Source organism: Neofelis nebulosa, chromosome 3 (genome assembly GCF_028018385.1).
Source record: "Neofelis nebulosa isolate mNeoNeb1 chromosome 3, mNeoNeb1.pri, whole genome shotgun sequence".
NCBI lineage: Eukaryota > Metazoa > Chordata > Mammalia > Carnivora > Felidae > Neofelis > Neofelis nebulosa.
This window is the reverse complement of record NC_080784.1, coordinates 86,722,067-86,741,309: the sequence shown is the minus strand read 5'-3', so window position 1 is coordinate 86,741,309 and position 19,243 is coordinate 86,722,067. Positions and strand designations below refer to the sequence as shown.

The window sequence follows — 19,243 nt, the reverse complement described above, 5'->3', positions numbered from 1 at the left end:
ATATTCTCAAGAAAAAGTTTCAATTCAACTTAAATTTGCTTTGATATTTTTTTTAGTAGTACCCTCATAGAGCTCTAAACATACACCAAGCAGAAGCAAAGCACGTTCCTCGCTTCTATGAGGCTTTATGAAACCCTTAGTAAAATATTGCAGACATAAAAAAATGCTACCTCTGGAGCAGCATCTCTGTAGCTCACACACCGCCTGCCATTCTTTGCCAGTGTTTCTAGAAGTCACCAAGGAAATACCAAGTGTAATGTCTGAAGAGAGAATTGATACATTCCCTCATAGGAAGACCCATCAAGTCTTCACGTGTCCCAGTTTATGATTTTGCCGTAGAGACAGTCAAGCATCTATAAACTAGGGAAAGTGAATCCCCAGGGAAGAATTTGGCTAGGGCCAGCACAGTGTACTTTTCTCCAGGCCCTTTCCTGATGATCAATGTGCCTAAAAGCATTTCAGAAGAGATCCATTCCCCTTGGGAGTTTCTGCATTTATTTGCATACCCTGTCCTTTTTTTTTTGACACTTCTTTGTCATTTTGGGATTATTAAACTAATTCCTTTACAGGCATATTTTATTTCTTTTGTATGTCTAAAAAACAGTTCTTAAAGGTGCCCTGATTTATATCTTTGTGTATTTTATCTACTTTATTTACTTAAATACTCTTAAGAATTTTTAAAGCTAATCTTTCTAAGTGAAGAACCTTTCTTCAAGGGATAATTTTTTTATTTCTAGGATACTTCCCAGATGCAACAACAACACTAAAAAAGCTGTTTAATTATAGGAAGACAGCTTTTATGCAGTCTTGAAGTATTTGATTTCATTGAAGTATTTAAACTTATTTAATTTTAGCCATATAAAAAATTCAAATACCTTAACAGTGAATTTCAATTAGGGAGAAGGATTAGGGTTATACAAGAAATCCCTTGGGGAGTTCTTGCAACTAGACCTGTTGGCATTTCCAAATTCTAGGACTTTTGGAGTGACTGTCACATTCCCTTCCTGCTGGTAAAACAAACAAAACAAACAAACAAACAAAAAATCCAAAAAAAACAAAAACAAGGGAAATGGAATTTGCCTTTGACTTCCCAGGTACTCCTGACCATATTCTGGCTGTTGATCCCTTCATGAGTATTCACAGCATACTTTTAAGAGTTCATTAATTATATTAAAACAGCACTTGTGAAAGTGGGAACTGATTCTAAACACCACAGTTTTGTTGTTATAGAAAGCTCTTACTTGGAGCCATATCATCAAATTGTGTATCATGAGGTTCTAATGAATAGCAGTACTCATCCTTTGGTGCAAGGAAGATCAGAAAAATATTTATTTCACAAGAAAGAATGCTTTCAAGGGGAAAGGTCACACAAAAAGAACAAGGTTTTTGATTGTTTGATACTTAAACCCGGAAATGGTTGGGCAGACTGACCTTGCTGGGCTAGGCCATGCAGGTCTGAGCCAGGGAGGTCAGCAGGCACTCGGCATGCACACCCCATTCAAAAGCAGGCAGCCCAGTGACTCACCGGCAGGGCAAGATCCGTACAACGTCGTTGGGCTTGTACCCTTCAATGCAAACTGCACAGTTATCAAAATCGGGCTCTGTTTCCTGTAACAGAGAAAATACAGATGAGCCTACTTGTGTAGCTTCAGCTCTTGGGGAAATATCCAAACAAGCAAGGAGAGCTTGCTTGGAGCAAGGCTTTCAATGGCCCAGCTGCCATTTTCTTAATCAAAAATTGCTCAGTTTCCATTCCTTCCAACCTCCACTTTTTGTTTCTGGGTTCCACTGCAAGCGCTTTTGTAAGGGAACGGTTTTTTAATGTATCATTACTAATTACGCTATTATAATTGTGAGAAAGCAATTTTTAAAAATACCATCACTGAGAATGCTATTTATTATAATTAGAGGTGACATCAAAAGCTCAAGGATGAGAAATAGCATTTAGGGAGAACTGTCTGAACGATATTTCATCTATCACCTCCTTGGGAATCTTATGTACACAACTCCAGAACAATGGATTTAACTTTTTATTCAAGTATATAAATCTCTTTCAATACCCCATTGTATATGACTTATGTGGTGGTCCCTGTTCTTTTATTCTTCTGTTTGAGGGGAAAAAGTAATGAAAAAATATACTTTAAGTTTAGTAATGAATTAAATGAATTTCATCTTATTAAGCTCAATAGTCTTTTTATATAGTTGAAAAACAGCAGCATGTAGTGAGACAAATCAATTATTCAGACTAAAGACAATACATGTAAGAGTTGAGAATCCCTTACAATGGCCCAAGGAGCCCCAAATACATGTACTGCAATCCGCTGCTCTATAATTTCTTCTGGGGAGAAGAGAGACCTTTAGAAGTCTGTGGGCCTGGACTATACTGTTTTATTGTTCCTCCTCAAGATATGCTTCTGCTTTTGATATGGTCATTGCAGCAGTATTTACAATAGCCACGATATAGAAGCAACCCAAGTGTCCATTGATAGATGACTGGATAAAGAAGATGTGGTGTATATATATGTGTACACACACACACACACACACACACACACACACACACACTGGAATATTAGTCAGTTATAAAAAAGAATGAAATCTTGCCATTTGTGATTGCATGGATGGATCTAGAGAATATAATGCTAAGTGAAATAAGTCTGTCAGAGAAAGACAAACACCATATGATTTTACTCATAGGTGGAATCTAAGAAACAAATGAACAAAATAAAAAAAAAGGAAACAAAACAACCAACAAAACCCAAACTCTTAAATACAGAGAACCAACTGGTAGTTGCCAGAGGGGAAGTGGGTGAGGGGACAGGTAAAACAAATAAGGGTGATTAGGAGTACACTTATCTTTTTTTTAAAAAAATTTTTGATGTTTATTTTTGAAGGAGAGAGAGACAGAGCGTGAGTGGGGGAGAGGCAGAGAGAGAGGGAGACACAGAATCTGAAGCAGGCTCCAGGCTCTGAACTGTCAGCACAGAGCCCGACATGGGGCTCAAACCCGTAAACCATGAGATCATGACCTGAGCCGAAGTCGGAGGCTCAACGAACTGAGCTGCCCAGGCGCCCCAGGAGTACACTTATCTTGATGAGCACTGAGAAATGTATAGAATTGTTGGGTCATTAGGTCATATCCCTGAAACTACTGTATAACACTGTATGTTAATTATAGTGAATTTAAAAAAGATATGCTTTTGCTCTTGGCCTTATGTCATCATTCTACAGCTAGGGAGGCTGCTGCAATGACTTTGGGGTTCTAGATGCAAGATTCAGAGGGACTGAATATCAGTGGAGGACATCACTCATCATATAACACTGTCCTCTTTGCAAGGATTTATGGACAAATATTCTCAAGTTGGAACACCAGGGACAACCATTTGGTTTTTACCTTGTGGGACACCAGAATAAGGCAATTAGATATTGCTTGAATATGTTTTCCTTCTTTGCCTTGGCTCCTGGGAGGCCCCAACCTAAATTTGGGATCCATTTCTGTTACACAGTTCAGGTAATATATTTGTGTACAAATTGCATCCTACCTCCATCTGTTTTTCCTATCCTTACTTTTCAATGTCTTATATATTCTGTCCAACGACTTAGTTGTTCTATTGCCTGTATCTTATTAACTGTTTTAAATGATATTAATAAAGATGGGTATAATAACAGACTTACAGGAGAGCTATTGTCACGTATCCCCTTTTCCCACCCTTCCCTCTCTTCTACCCTGGCTGCCAGAAAAGTCAGGAACTGTTTTAAGATAGCCCCTTACCAAAAAGAAAAGAGGCTGTTACCTTGTCGCCCTTCTTGATGGTTCTGACCTGGAGCTTGCTGATCGCTTTCTTTGCTGCATCTCCCAGTCGGCGCTGAAAAACCAAAAGCTGCTTGTGAGTAATAAAGATGTGTAATTCTTGACCTTGTTTCTGATGGCATTTAATAAACCAGGCCAGCTATCTCTGAAATCATGCACAAGTGGCATGAGTGCTAAGGACAATGGCTGGAAGAGATGGGGCAGTCATATTTGTGCAAAGTGGTTCTAGTAATTGAGGTCTATTAAAGAGCTCTGCCATTGAGAGAAGCTCTTCACGCGCAATGTTAAGCAAGTGACAAATGACATGGGAAAATCCCGCACTACAGGGACTTCAGCGCGGGTTACAGTTGTGCAGACTAGCATACACACACCTAAGTTCAGTAACTTGCCACTCTAGCCATTTAACTTATACAAGGAGATAGCCATTCTGGAGTAGCTGGAATAAACTTCATCTCCTTTTGCACAATCAGGGTTTATTGTTTGTGTATTTCTTTCAATTTGGAATTTTAACGAATTTCCTTTGCTTATACAGACCCAGCCTAGATTTATATCTCACCTGTACTATCCTATTCCATCACATTCTTACATGCCAATTTCGCATCCTCTGTGTATGTTTAAGAGTGGGTATGCATATAGGAAAATGCATAAAACATACATGTTCAGCTTAAATAATTATAAAGCACACACCTGTGTAACCACTGTAACTCATGTCAAATAATATATTATCACTTCTTTTTTCTTTTTTTGATAGGGAAAGTTGCCATCCTAGTGAGCCCTGCAATAATGTAATGATAGACCAATGAGGAAGAAGGGGAGAGGGAGAAGGGGTGGGTGATGAGAGAATTAAGTTTTAATCTGTCAAGCAGATTTGCTTGTGTGCCTGTGAGTTTTCTACATGTAGCAACTCCTTCTTAGGTACTATCCTGTAATAGAAGTGTATTTGCAGCAGTGAAACATATTTGAAGGACTATAATAAATAAGACATTTAACAAGAATAATCACTTGCTTTAATATTTTTTCCTTTTGGAAATAATACTCAAGCTTCTTTCTTTTCTTTAAAATTGTGAACATATTCTAACAAACAGTTAACATACTCTAGGTACTGCTAAAACTTTATATGCGATATCACCTTCATTCTTACAATAACCCTGTGGGAAAAAATAGTACTTTATAGAAAGAACTGAGACTTACAGAACTTAATTGTTTATCATAGTCAATGAAAACTCAGTCAGAATTTGAATTAAGTTTGACTGTAAAGCCAAAGCTAAACTACCACTCTTATTATTCACTAATCACCCAATCAACAGACCAGCCAGTCAGCCCACCAACCAACATCCACCCAATCAGCCAACCAGCTAACCAATCAGCCAGCCTGCCAATCAACGGACATGTGGCCAACCAGCCATCCAACCAATACCTGGCAAACTAGCCAGCCAACCTACCAATCAGCTAGCAGCCAACCAACATCTGGCCAGCCAGCTAATCAGTCAACCAGCCAAGGAACTAACCAACCAAAATCTATTAAGTGTTTATCAATATGGCACTTCCTCAAGCATACCGCAGCAAATAAGTAAATTAAGTAGAAGACAGGTGTTCTCCTTGTTAATTCATTTTCTTTTATATTTTGTCCTTAGTTTCTAAATGATTACCGGCAATTTTAACAAAAAAGTTAAGTTTGGTTGTTACCTAAAAGGAGACCTACATACACTTGAGATTTATGCAGAAGTCCATGAGTAGCTAGCAAACTAAGGTAGCAGGAAAAACAAGAAAGGTTTATAATGATAAATACCATGGTGGGGGGCACATTGAGTGAAAGGGAAAAACACGGAGATGAAACTAAACAGGATGGAACTCTCTGTCCTTTCTTCTTCCTCTAATGTTTTTATCTACAATCCTTTGATCTTAACTCAGGCCACTTCTTCAGGGAGCTCTTCTTCCATGTCTCCCAAGACAGAAGATCCTTCTCGTCTATACCTTATGGAATCCGTTCCCGCTGCTTCATAACACTGTCGTAACATTTGCAATGTGACATTTGTTTGTATAACCTATCCCTGTTACATTTCCCTCAAGAAGGTCCCAGCACCTAGAGTAAAGCTGCCTTTGATAACTGACAATTAGTCCACATGTATTCTGAATTACTTATTTTGTCCCAGGGTTTTGGAAACAATGGTAGTGAAAAGGAGCACCTACTGGCTGAGTTGATAGGACATGTGACTCTTGATGTCGGGGTTCTGAGTTTGAACCCCATTATGGGGGTAGGGAATACTTAAAAAAATTAAAAATCTTTAAAAAATGGTAGTTCAAAAACACATTAATTCCTGCTCTTTCTAGCTTACAATCTAGTGGAAACTCCATAAATGTTCGATGAGTGAATTAAAATCTTAAACCAAAAGATTTTTTTTGAAGCATGAAAAATCATCTATGAAATTTAGCCAGTTAACAGGAAAATTAACGGACAAACTATAAGCAATATATGTGGTAAGGTAAGCAAAGCTGTGATCCTGGCTTTGGCAAAACCAGTCAGTCTCAACGAAGAGCTGCTTTCCACTGGAAAAGAAACCTGGAGCAGGAATCGAAAGGAATTGAGACGAGGCTACTAGTTACTAGGAGTAAGTGTAACAAACCTGTAGGATATTACATTTAGAATAAGAAATCTGGACCCAAATAAACAAAGGTTGATTGTTTTTCATTCAAGAGCTCAGATATTTTTGCAATTGTGTTAATGTGTATTACATAATACCTGGCCCCAACAAAATCACATCGACTGTTTTTTATTTTCAAGGGCTAAGCAGAGCAATTAAGTGGCAAGTATTATTTTCAAACAACAGTCACAGATTATACTCAAAGGAACCAGAAATATTTTTTTCAAAATTTAATTTTGTTTAAACGATTCTTTAAAAATTTTTTCTTAAATTGTTGAAATTCAAAACATAATTGAGTACAATTTTTTCATAGTGCGAGTCTGTTAATGAAGAGAATGAAATTGCTTTTGGTGTGTTTAACTGGGGTTCAGAGTTAGCATTCCTAAGCATCACAATCGGTTGTTGATCTGTAATGAGGTTTTATGTACCATACTGAATATATTGCTTTCTATGCATAAGTCTTTAAAATTTTTTTTAATGTTTATTTGTTCTTGAGAGAGAGAGAGAGAGAGAGAGCGCGCACACGAGTAGGGGAGAGGCAGAGAAAGAGGGAGATATAGGATCTGAAGCAGGCTCCAGGATCCAAGCTGTCAGCACAGAGCCCGACATGGGGCTCGAACCCGTGAATCACAAGATCATGATCTGAGCCAAAATCGGCACTTAACCAACTGAGCCACCCAGGTGCCCCTCTATGCATAATCCTGTGTGATGAGATTATAAGGGAAAAATAGTGAAATATAGAGCATAACCCCTATTTTCATGGAATTTATAATCTATTTGTAAAATTATCATTCCAGTGGTAGAGCAACCTTAATAAATATAATATTACTGTTTTATGAAAGAGATGAAATAGTGCATTACAAGAGCCTAAAATAATTTTTGAGACACTTTATATAGTTCTGAAGAATACCTATAAAAAAGTGAAGCAGGCATGTCCTTTTATTAGAAAGTCTGTAATGTGGCTTATGCTGACTTATACACACAATATTCGTATTTTTTCCGTCTTCACTGTTGCTTATATTCTATTACTTCATTATATAATAGTTACTTCTTTTGACACAACCCAAAAGGAATGTTGTTTTAAAAAGTTTTTATTTTAATCACCCAATGCTTATCACAACATGTGCACTCGTTAATCCCCATCACCTATTTCACCCATCCCTCCACCCACCTCTCCTCTGGTAACCATCAGTTTGTTCTCTATAGTTAAGAGGCTGTTTCTTGCTTTGTCCCTCTCTGTCTCTCCTTTTTTCCCTTTGCTCATTTGTTTCTTAAACTCCACATATGAGTGAAACCATATGGTATTTGTCTTTCTTTGACGGATTTATTTCACTTAGTATAATACTCTCTAGCTCCATCATGTCATTGCAAATTGCAAGATTTCCTTTTATATGGCTGAATAATATTCCATTGTGTATATACACCACATCTTCTTTATCCTCGATGGGCACTTGTGCTGCTTCCATATCTTGGCTATTGTAAATAATGCTGCTATAAACATAGTGATGCATGTATCCCTTTGAACTAGTGCTTTTGTATTATCTGGATAAATGTCTAGTAGTGGGATTACTAGATCGTAGGAGAGTTCTATTGTTAACTTTTTGAGGAAACTCCAGACTGTTTTCCACAGTGCCTGCACCAAGTTTGCATTCCCACCAACAGTGCACAAGGGTTCTTTTTTCTCCACATCCTCATCAACATCTGTTGTTTCTTGCCATTCTGACAGATGTGAGGTAATTATCTCATTATAGTTTTGATTTGCACTTCCTGGATGATCAGTGATGATGAGCATCTCTTCATGTGTCTGTTGGCCATCTGTATGTCTTCTGTGAAGAAATGTCTGTTTGTGTCTTCTGCCCAGTTTTAAAAAATGTTTTTTATTTATTTTGAGAGACAGCATGCATGTGTGTGGGAGAGGAGCAAAGAGAGACAGGGAGAGAGAATCCCAAGCAGGCTCTGTACTGTCAGCATAGAGCCCAATGCAAGGCTTGAGCTCATGGACTGCAAGATCATGACCCAAGCTGAAATCAAGAGCAGGATGCTTAATCCACTGAGCCATCCAGGCACCCCTCTTCCGCCCATTTTTAAATTGGATTATTTGTCTTATAGGTGTTGAGTTTTATAAGTTCTTTATGTATTTTGGATACTAACCGTTTATCAATATATCATTTGCAAACATCTCCCATTCTGTAGGTTGCTTTTTAGTTTCATTGATTATTTCCTTCAATGTGCAAAAGCTTTTTTTACTTTAATGTAGTTCCAATAGGTTTTGGTTTTTGTTTCCCTTGCCTCAGGGGACCTATCTAGAAAAAATTTGGCAAGGCTGATGTTACTACCTATGCTCTATTCTAAGATTTTTATGATTTCAGATCTCACATTTAGGTTTTTAATCCATTTTGAATTCTGTATGGTCTGTGTGAGTCTTTCCTTTCCACTCAATGAGTCCCTTTTAATATTTCCTTCAGGGCTGGTTTAGTGGTCACAATCTCCTCTAGTTTTTGTTTGGGAAATTGTTTGTCTTTCCTTCTACTCTGAATGACAGCCTTGCTGGGTAGAATATTCCTGGCTGCAAGTTTTTCCCATTCAGCACTTTGAATATATCATGCCACCCACTCCTTTCTGGCTTGGAAAGTTTCTGCTGGAAAATACCCTGATAGCCTTATAGGTTTTCCTTTGTATGTAACTGTCTTCTTTTGTCTTGCTGATTTTACTATTTTTTCTTTACCACTATATTTTGCCATTTTAATTACAATATGCCTCAGTGTGCATCTGCCTTTGTTGATTTTGTTGGCAGCTCTCTGTGCTTCTTGGACTTGGATATCTGTTTCCTTCCTGGGTTAGGGAAGTTTTCAGATATTATTTCCTCAAATAAATTCTCTGCCTCCTTTTCTCTCTCTTCTTTTTCTGGTACCCCTATAATATGAATGTTATTATGTTTGATGGAGTCACTGAGTTCTCTAAGTCTATTTTCATTTTGCCTGATTCTTTTTTCTTTTGTTCAGCTTCATTACTTTCCGTAACTCTGTCTTCTAGGCCATTAACTCATTCCTCTGCTTCTCCCAGCCTGCTGTTCATTCCATCAAGCATGTTTCTCATTTTGTTTATCGAGCCCTTTATCTCTGCTAGGTTATTACTTATCTCTGTATTAATGACCTCACTGTTGTCCTCCACTTTTTTCTCAAGTCCCAGTGTCCTTATGATTATTGCTTTAAATTCTCCATTGTGCATATCACTTATGTTAGGAAAGTCAGCTATGTCTCCTATTCTTGAGGGTAATGGCTTTATGAAGAAGAAGTTCTGTGGTGCCCTGCAGTGTTATGTCCTATTCTGTAGGGCCTGGCACTTACAGGAGTGTCTCCTATGTGTGCTGTGTGCACTTGGCTGCTGTGTCCTAGCCACTTTATCCTCCAGTCCAGTTGTCTGCAGAGGCTCTCTTTCCCTGTTGTGGGCAGTGTTTGGTATCTGGCCTGAATGGGGCACATTTTAACGATGTGTGCTCTGGCTTGCTTGTGAAAGGAGACCTGTCATCACCGCCACAAAAATGAAGGCCTTGCAAAACTCCCAGTTTAGGAGACATGGTGTGGACCAGGGTTTGGGCCAGTCTTCTGGGGCCTGCCGAACTAGGACTGAGACAATTGTAACTGAGAAGAGCAGTTCCACGGGTACACAGTGGGGGTGGGGGTTGGTGTAAGCAAATTAGGCAGCCAGGGTCTATGCTGCATTGCTTTCTGCAGGTGGCCATTATTTATGCTGGGGGACAAGGGAGGGAAATGTTGCCCACCAGTGTTCCTTTGTTCCTGGAGGGGGTCTCTCCTTGAATGTTGCCTCTCTGTGACATGCTCCAAGATGAGCTAATCTCCCTGCTCTGTGCCCCAGGCCCTCCTCAGATTGGTTTCCATGCTGTATGTCCTTAGGCTGTTTTCTCTGCCTTTTCTCCAACAGCAGCCCCAATGTCCTCCAAGCTCTCCCTGAGCCAAGCACGCTGACCTTTAAAACTCCAGGCTTTAAGCCTCACTGGTTGCAAGAACTCATGAAATTCGGGCCTTGTTTTCCAGGCCAATTGCTATGGGGATTTTTTTCCCATGTGTTCCCATATGTTGGTCTGTCCTTCACCCTTCTCCTTGACCACGGCTCCCTCCCCACCATGGTGGCCAAAATCTGTTTGTCCACCAAACCACGTCTCCACACTTCCTACCTTCTTCAATGTGGCCTCTTCTCTACCTTTAGTTGTGAACTTTGTTCTGCCAGTCTTCAGATTGATTTCTGGGGTATTCAGGACAATTAGATAAGCTATCTATCTAGTTGTATTTGTGGGATGAGGCAAGCGTAGGGTCCTCCTACTCTGCTGCCATCTTCCCCTCCAGTCCTCTAAAACAATTCTTTAGCAAATGAAATATGCCCTTCTTAAAGGTGAGCACACAAGGTAAGTTCAAAGACTACTTTAAATTTTGGCCTGCACTTAATTTCATTTTTGGCTGTATCTGAATAAAGATGAGGTGTCTTTAAAAAACATCCCCTTTTTCTCTTCCAGAAAAAGCCATTTCCATGCCCTTTTAAAGGAAAATGCAAGCTGCCTTTATTTTTAAAAAAGTGTCTATTCAGGAAATGTAAAGTATGTGGACATTAAGGAATCAGAGATTATGGTTAACAGCAGAGGTAATGGTGAAGGAATTAGACAAATTCCATTTCTGGCATTCTGATGGCTGAGAGCTGATGAGGTTAAAGGAGTTCAGTGGAGAATAAAGTCATTTGGGAGATGGGAGTCCCAAAGTAGAAGAATTAACAGATGGATAAATTAGAGTTAAAAAAAGAAAATAATCGAGTCCTCTTAAACATCAGGTCTATGAGTCCTTCCTCCCTGGAAGCCCCAAGATATCAAATACCTCACAAAAGGCAGGAAAACATGTTTTCTGTAATTATTCTGAGAAATGGTACAATGGCATTCTTTTTCTTTTCTCTTTCCCGTGGAGTTTCTTGAGTCAAACCTCATTCGATATGTTATTGAGAAAGAATAAACATATATCTCTTTGGAGGAGGAAAAGGACAGCATTTGGGCAGAGGCTGACAGAAGATATGAAAGCCCTACCAGTGGAGGAAGAGATGTTCCTGATTCCTGGAGAATACAGAAAAATCAACTTCTGAGATATGTATGACAATCAGGCAACCATGTAGTGCTAGATTTATAAAACAGATTAGCAAAATAAAGGAAAAGCACCATAAAGTTTTAAAAATGCTATGACCACTTGCATGTAGTCAAATTTTGTTAGTATTTCCATGTCTGTGTTTCTTTTTAAGTGACATGAAAATCACACACACACGAATAGTGACTTCTGAATTCAAGAAAAATCTGTCCCACTTTCAACAACTTTCAAACTAGTATTATTGGATTTCCAAAAGACAAAACTAACAAGAATATGAGTAAAACATCAACATTCTTAATAATATGGCCCAAACAAATCAGTTGCTTTTGTAATTGGCTCCTCTGTCTTTGGGGTTTTTTTAACGCACCAGGTATAAGTGAGAGGGAAAACTATAGGCCCTGCTCAAACTGAGTCTTGTATGTAGCCTGAATAGAGATTCTAAGGGTTCGAACCAGAAGTCTATCACAAAACAGATTCTTTCCTTTGTGGTCCTCAGAAATGCAGAGTGACACAATGCTAATGGAAGACCAAGGGGCCACCTTACATTTGCACGGGTCTTCTGTTTCAGGTAGGGTTTCCTCCCTCTTCTCCAAGGTGCTCCTATGGATTTTCTCTAGCCCAACTAGACCCAAATCATACTATTCACTAAAGATTGTCAGGAGTGGGACCATCTTGGTAACTAAATATATCCACCAATGTGACTGAAACAGATATAAAAAAAAATATTTACCAAGATTACTGGTTCCTGGCAGTGAAGATAAACAGCTTTATGGAAAATAAATACAGAACTGTTAATTAACAGAAGAAAGTCCTACATAGATGCCAACAAAGATGGGAAGTGACAGACTCCAATTCAACCCAATACGTATAGTTATCTCCTAAATACTTAAGAAACTGAGAAAAACAAGATGCTTTCTTCATGTTCCCCTCTGTGTTATACATAGATATGCAGTGATGAAAAAAAACAAAAACAAAAACAAAAACACCAAGGAATAAGGATTCCAAAACAGAGCATCGAGATCAAGTTTATGTTCTTCTATCTCATTTGACTGGTTAATTCTATATATTTGCCCCTTGTATCTGACTGCTATATTTTATAATCATGATTATTATCATTATCACTACCACCAAGTGGAAAAAATAACTAACTGTTCTTATGTTTTAGGTGAAGGAAAGACATTGTGACTATAAACAGAGTTGGTCCCAACTGTCTGGAACCTCATGTGGCCACAGGTGACTCAGACACTTCCTCCCTTACTCTAATACTTATTAATGATCCTTCCAGGCCTGGTTGACAGGACAGAAATCTTTGCACAGTCAGTCCAATTTCTATGATGTAGAGCACCATCCATAAATCTAGAAAACTGGATAAAGAATTAGACTATTCTAATGGCCATGGTGACCTCATGCAGCAGTGACTTAAGGCTGTTTGTGTACACACAACATGAGGTAAAAACATCAGGGTTATTTTTTGTGGAAGGTGTTGCAGAGGAGAAGGCAATGGCTTGAAAGTTAGAAGATCTGATTTTCAGTCCTATTTCTGTCACTAAGTAACTGTGACTTTGGTCAGGTCACTTACACATTTCAGACCTTAGTTTCCCTTATTAGTAAAAGCAGGTAAGTTAGTAATGTTATTTTCAGCTTTACCAGCTCAGGATTTTCATCCATGAAGAACAGAACTGGGAATCAAAGATCCGAATTATCTTTTAAAAAAAGCAAATTCAAGGCTAAATACTGCACTAAATACTTCATGGATACAATGCACTCTTTGCATTTCTGCCTCCCCCTAGGGCTCTGCACTTTGTCCAGAGCAACATCAGGGACCATTTTGGTCCTTTTTCTTTAGGAGACAGAAGCATCTCTACCTGTAGACCTTCCTCTGCTGACTGACACTCAGAATATCTCCTTTCCTTTTTCTTTCCCTGTAAAATTCAAATTTGTTTTATATTCTATTTCTTGCCTTGTTCTAACCTAACTTGAACACTGGCAAGTACAAATGAAATCAAAGGGAGATGGGCTATTGTATATGCAAATAATAGGAAAAGGTATTCACCGAGAGAGGTAGCTCAAGAAAACTTGTTTGAATGTCATTACCAGGCCTCACATGAAACAAAACAGGTCTGGTTCCCTTGGATTAGCCTCAAAGGCAATACTGTTTGTGAATAACAAAAAGAACCTTAGTTTATCTTACCTGCCTGTATTTGAAATAACCTCCATCTACTGGGAGTCCTGTGGTTTTCAGGACACAAACCCATTACTTGTATCTGAGATGGGATGTCCTATTAGAGAGTGGGACACTGATGCTCAGAGCATCACCAGAAGACAGGCTCACCTGCCACAGCCAGGGCAAGAATGCTGCTTGCTGGTTTTGCTTTGCCATCCTGTAGGGTTTCTAAAAGCAGGTAAGAATTAGTAAAAGGCAGCAGAAGTGGCACATTTGGGAAATGAGGGACACAGGTGTGGAGGAGAGACTGCGCATAGTGCACAATGGTGTTCACGATCAGAAGTCTGTCACCCATCCAGCCCTTGATGTCAAAGTTCAAAAAGAAGTTACTAGTTGGGATGTCATTAGATGGGTAGAATGAAGATGAATCCTTAGCACACTCTGTGAAGCCCCCAGAGGTAGGGAATCTTAAACTACATAGTAGAAAGGACTTAATCAGAATGCCTGGTTGGCTTAGTTGAGCATCTGACTCTTGATTTTGGCTCAGGTCATGATCCCAGGGTCACGGGATCAAGCCCCGCATTGGGCTCTGTGCTGAGCATGGATCCTGTTTAAGATTCCCATTCTCTCTGTCTCTCCCTCTCTCCTTCTCTCTCTCCCTCTCTCCCTCCCCTGCTTGTACATGCATTTACTCTCTAAGATTAAAAAATTTTTTTTTAAAGGACTTAATGAGTCCTTACTTCTAATGCCAAAAAGGGTCAAAGTTCAAATAGTAGAAAGGTGAGGAGTCCCCACGTTCACTGCTATGGCAGAAATGGGGCTGGCACCCTCCCCGTGGGTCAGGTCTCCTCAGTATCTCAATATCGTCTGTAGAGGCAGCTTGGTCTTGTGGAAACTACTCTGACTTGAAATCACCAGCCTGGTTGTGTCTCCATGAAAAAAAAAAAAAAAACCAAAAACCTCACTTTGCATTTCTCTGTCTCAAATTCATTATATCTAACCTCCTTTAAGTTCTAAATACTATGGTTCTGGGGGCAGATGGTCAACATTCTCAACCGCATGAGTAGAATGATGGCCAGGTATCTCTTCCTCCCAGTTCTTACCACTGTGCTTTCCCATCCACAGCTTTCTGGGAACGGGGGTTCTCAGGGGGAGAGGTGTCCAGGCTATGCATGTAGAAGTCCACCCTGCAGATCAATGGGATATTTTCTTAACATACTCATCCAGGGGCATCACGAAGACGTGAGGAGAGAAAGAGAGATATGGCACAGTATTTAAAAGTCACCCAGACTTGTGTCAAATGGCCAGTAAAATGTTTTTCCTAATCATTATAGGGCCTTTCTATCTCTGATAAGCAGCTTCCCACGCCATCCTGGGGCCTTCACCAGCAGCCTGCTGCTCCCACAGACACAGGTGTGGAGAAAAGACCTCCTTCACCTCAGTGCCCTTCCCGCAGCTTCCTCTCCTGGGCCGACTTTCTTTGCTCTGGAGGGCATAACCACTGTCCCTACCTTTACGATGCAGGTGGGTTCCTGACTTCAAATGCTCCTGTGCACTCACTACACTGGATGGTCCTCTTGCCTCATGATCCTGCCCTGCCTACCACCCTGTTATTTTGCTCCCAAATCACAATTAAATTCAAACCTTATTATTATTTTTTTTTTGGCTTAAAACAACAGAAATTTACGGTCTCAAAGTTTTGGAGGCTAGAAGTCCAAGATCAAGGGGTCCACAGGATTGATTCCTTGTGAGGGAGAATCTGTTCCATGCTTCGTGCTTAGCTTCTAGGTGTTTGCTGACAATCTGTGGCATTCCTTGGCTTGTATATGTACCATCCCAACTCTGCCTTCATCTCCAAACAGAGTTCTCCCTGTATGCGTGTCTGTGTCCAAATTTTCCTCCTTTATAAGGAAACCAGTCATTGGGTTAGGATCCCAACTTACTCCTAAATGACCTTATCTCAAGTAATGGTGCCTACAATGACCCTACTTCCAAATAAGGTCACATTCTGAGGTACTCAGGGTTATGACTTCAACGTATGAATTTTCAAGGGGACATGATACAACCCGTTACACTGTGTAATGGAAGAAAAAGAAAGGAATCTCTTGATGAAAGGGTATGGGAAAATCTCTAAGATGCAAAGAAATCAACATTGCAAATGATAATGTGCTACACTTTATGTAAGAAAGGATGAAAAGAACATGTACATATGTGTGTGTGTTCATAAAAATATCGCACCAGAAACGTGTTTGCACCAGAAATCACTACCATGTGTGCTTCTGGGGAGATACTTGGGTTTCTAGAGGAGGAGAAGGGTGGGAAAGAGAATTTTTAATGCAAATCTTTTTTATTATCCTTGCATTTGGAACCATGAGAATATACTACTTATTCAGAAATTAGATTTAAGAATAATAAAAAGCAAATTGAATCAAGACTGCTAAACTACTCTCAAGAAGAATGATACCAATTTCTGAAACCCGCTATCATCGTAAGTATGGAGCCCTTTACACCCTTGCCTCCCCAGGATTGGGTTTTAGCAGGTTTGCTTTTTCCTAAATTTGCAGGCAAAAAAATGACATCTAATTGTTTAATTTGCTTACAATGATCTCCTCCAGGCACCACTTGCCTTCCTTAGATCAAGTATCATCTTAACATCTTTTGTGGCATTTTTGCTCATTATAGGAACACATTCTATATCAAAGAAATTCACTTTTTGAATTTGCCATACATGTTGCAAATGTTCTTAATGTCAGTGAGTTCCTTTCACACATGGAAGATTTAAATGGATGTGTAAAATTTATGTGTGGCAGGTGCACTGTTGAGCTGCCAGAAAGACAGGAATGAACCTGGAAAAACATGAATTATCAGTGGTTCTTAGGGATTACTCACATTCCCTGGAAAAAAATCTAGAAAGGACAGCAGCCCTCCTACCATTCTCAATTTTGGGTCCTGCACAAGACGGGGCACGTCTTTTTTGCAGAAGTCTCAACTGAAACTGTGTCTACAATGATAATCAACAGTGAGCACTTTTGTGGTGCTTATTCTGTAAGTGACAACTGGAAAAGAATGGCATCTCCAGGAGGAGACCAACCCACTGGGCTTGGACCGCCAGGAGGTGCATAAGACGTTCTCAGGATGGAGCATTTCAAAGATGTTAAAGATCCTAGCTTTAAAAACTGCCAAGCTGTGTGTCCTTGGGCAACAGCTTACCTTCTCTGTTTCCTCACCTGAAGAATGGGGATATACTTACAGTACCTTCATCATAGAGTTAAGAAGAAGTATGTCATATATAGAAAGCACTTAGAACAGAACAAACTCTATTTACTTTTAAGTGGTCCCAGCTCCTAACAGACATTCCAGCTCTGACAGTATTTTAGACCCTTGCCTAAGCTGCCTAAGGGGAGTCACATTTATGTCTGGGTTTATGTCTGATTATGACAACTGAGTATTCTAGGATTCATCAGAGATGAGGCTCCAGTGGGCTACAGTGTGACATGAAAAGCAGTCCCCTCAAGGTCCTGTGTGTGCTCTGCGACAACCTGCCTCCTAACCGATATGGGATGCTCCCACAGGCTCTCCACATCATGGGGCTTGTTCAGAAATGGGAGTTGGGAGTCTGGCTACTTCCTTCAGCTCTGTGGAAACAATTAATCCCTGTATTAAGGCATACATAAGCTGGCTGATAGACCAGGGTCCCCAAAGGACGCTGGCCTGGAAGAAAAGATGGGGCTGTACGAAAGAAAAGCATCATGAGTGTAAAAAGGTCCCAGTGGATCCTGAGCAGACGGCAGTGGGTGCGGATGGAGTGTGAGGTTGTGGCTGGTCTCCGCAAACCAACCTCCTTGTTTCCCTCCCCCTGGAGGCTTGCATGCACGGGGAAAGTGAGGTGTGAGGCAAGGAGGGAATGGATTCAAATAGTGATATGAACTGGAAAGAAAACAAATACATAAAATAATATGATAGAGGGAAAGAGAGTGGGGTGTGAGGCCACATAAGCAGACATCAAGCTGTCTTTAGATCTCTTCTCCTGGATGCTTAGTCTCCAAGGGAGCTCATCCTGTCCTGGCGATTTAAATGGCATCTATGTACTGACGGCTCCTGTATTTCTATCTCCAGCTCTTCTTCTCTCCTGATCTCCAGACTTGCATATTGAAATACCTGGTGTCTGTGTTAGATACCTGGTAGATACAGGGATGCATGGGTGGCTCAGTCGGTTAAGCCTCCGACTTCAGCTCAGGTCATGATCTCAGGGTTGGTGGGTTCAAGCCCTGCACTGGGCTCTGTGCTGACAGCTCAGAGCCTGGAGCCTGCTTCGGATTCTGTGTCTCCCTCTCTCTGCCTCTCCCCTGCACGTGTTCTCTCTCTCTCTCTCAAAAAAAAAAAAAACAAACAAAAAAAAAACCCAAAACATGAAAAAAATTTTTTAAAAGATACCTAGTAGATATAATAGGCTTCTCAAATTTAACATCGGCAAATTCAAATTCTGAGTTCCCAGCCCCTCAGGATCTCTTCTCCTGTCTTTTCCATTTTGGTTCATGCTGTGAAAACTGACCTAATTGCATCCTTGATTCTTCTCTTTCTCTCACACATATGGTAAACATGTAATTTACTATCCAAACTATCACTTTTGAGAGTAAAATGGGGAGTTATTAACAATTAGGCTGGTACAACAGGTATAAACTAGGATATATTCTTTATACTCTATATTTAATCCATAGGATTTAAAAATATGATCCTAATCAGATTCCTTCTGAATTCTTGTTCACTCTCGTCCAAATCCATCACTTGTCATCTGACTACTGCACTAGCCTCTGAGTGGGTTTCTGTCTGTTTTCATGTGTATTGCTTGTTGACAGCATTACAATGCAAGCTATGTGAAGGCAGAGCCCTTGTCTATAATGTGGAAAACAACTTTTTTTACATATAGCACAGAAACTTCTAGAAGCCTAGAAAGGGAAGTGTTAAGAGTTTCTGCCTCTGGAGAGAGCTGGAGGAAGGGAGGTTGATAAAGGGAGTTTGAGGTGGGAAGAAATTTACTTTTAAATACACACCCTTTTGTTTGTTTGTTTGTTTGTTTGTTTGTTTTCTGTGTGCATACCCTATTACTATAAATTAAAAACCACTGCTACCTGGGGAATCACTCTCCAAGAAAGCCAGACTCTTTCTCTATAGTCTATTTTTATGCTTTCCTTTTCCCATAACTCTGGAGAAAAGATGGAAAAAAGATCCCATTTCATTTCAAACTGTGTCAGTTGAGCTAAAAACCCACATCTAGATTTAACTCTTTGTGAATTACATAAGAATGGAGATATTTATTTATTTATTTAGGGTGCTTGCGTGGCTTAGTTGGTTGAGTGTCCAATTCTTGATTTCGGCTCAAGTTATGATCCCAGGGGCATGGGATTGAGCCCACATTGGGCTCTGCACTGCACATGGATCCTCCTTGAGATTCTCCCCCCACCCCCCTCTTTTCCTTTGCCCCTCC

General features: G+C 39.9%; 1 protein-coding gene across 3 annotated transcripts in view; it reads right to left on the bottom strand.

Moving 5' to 3' along the window:
- The window catches only part of RNF150 (ring finger protein 150), a 291,172-nt gene that overhangs the window by 111,066 nt on the left and 160,863 nt on the right, over positions 1-19,243 (bottom strand). For all 3 annotated transcript variants that reach the window (XM_058721310.1, XM_058721308.1, XM_058721309.1), the window contains exons 3-4: positions 3,795-3,866; positions 1,526-1,608 (exon numbers count right to left, since the gene is read on the bottom strand). In XM_058721310.1, the coding sequence (XP_058577293.1) occupies positions 1,526-1,608; positions 3,795-3,866 (155 nt within the window). The remainder of the gene's footprint in view (positions 1-1,525; positions 1,609-3,794; positions 3,867-19,243) is intronic.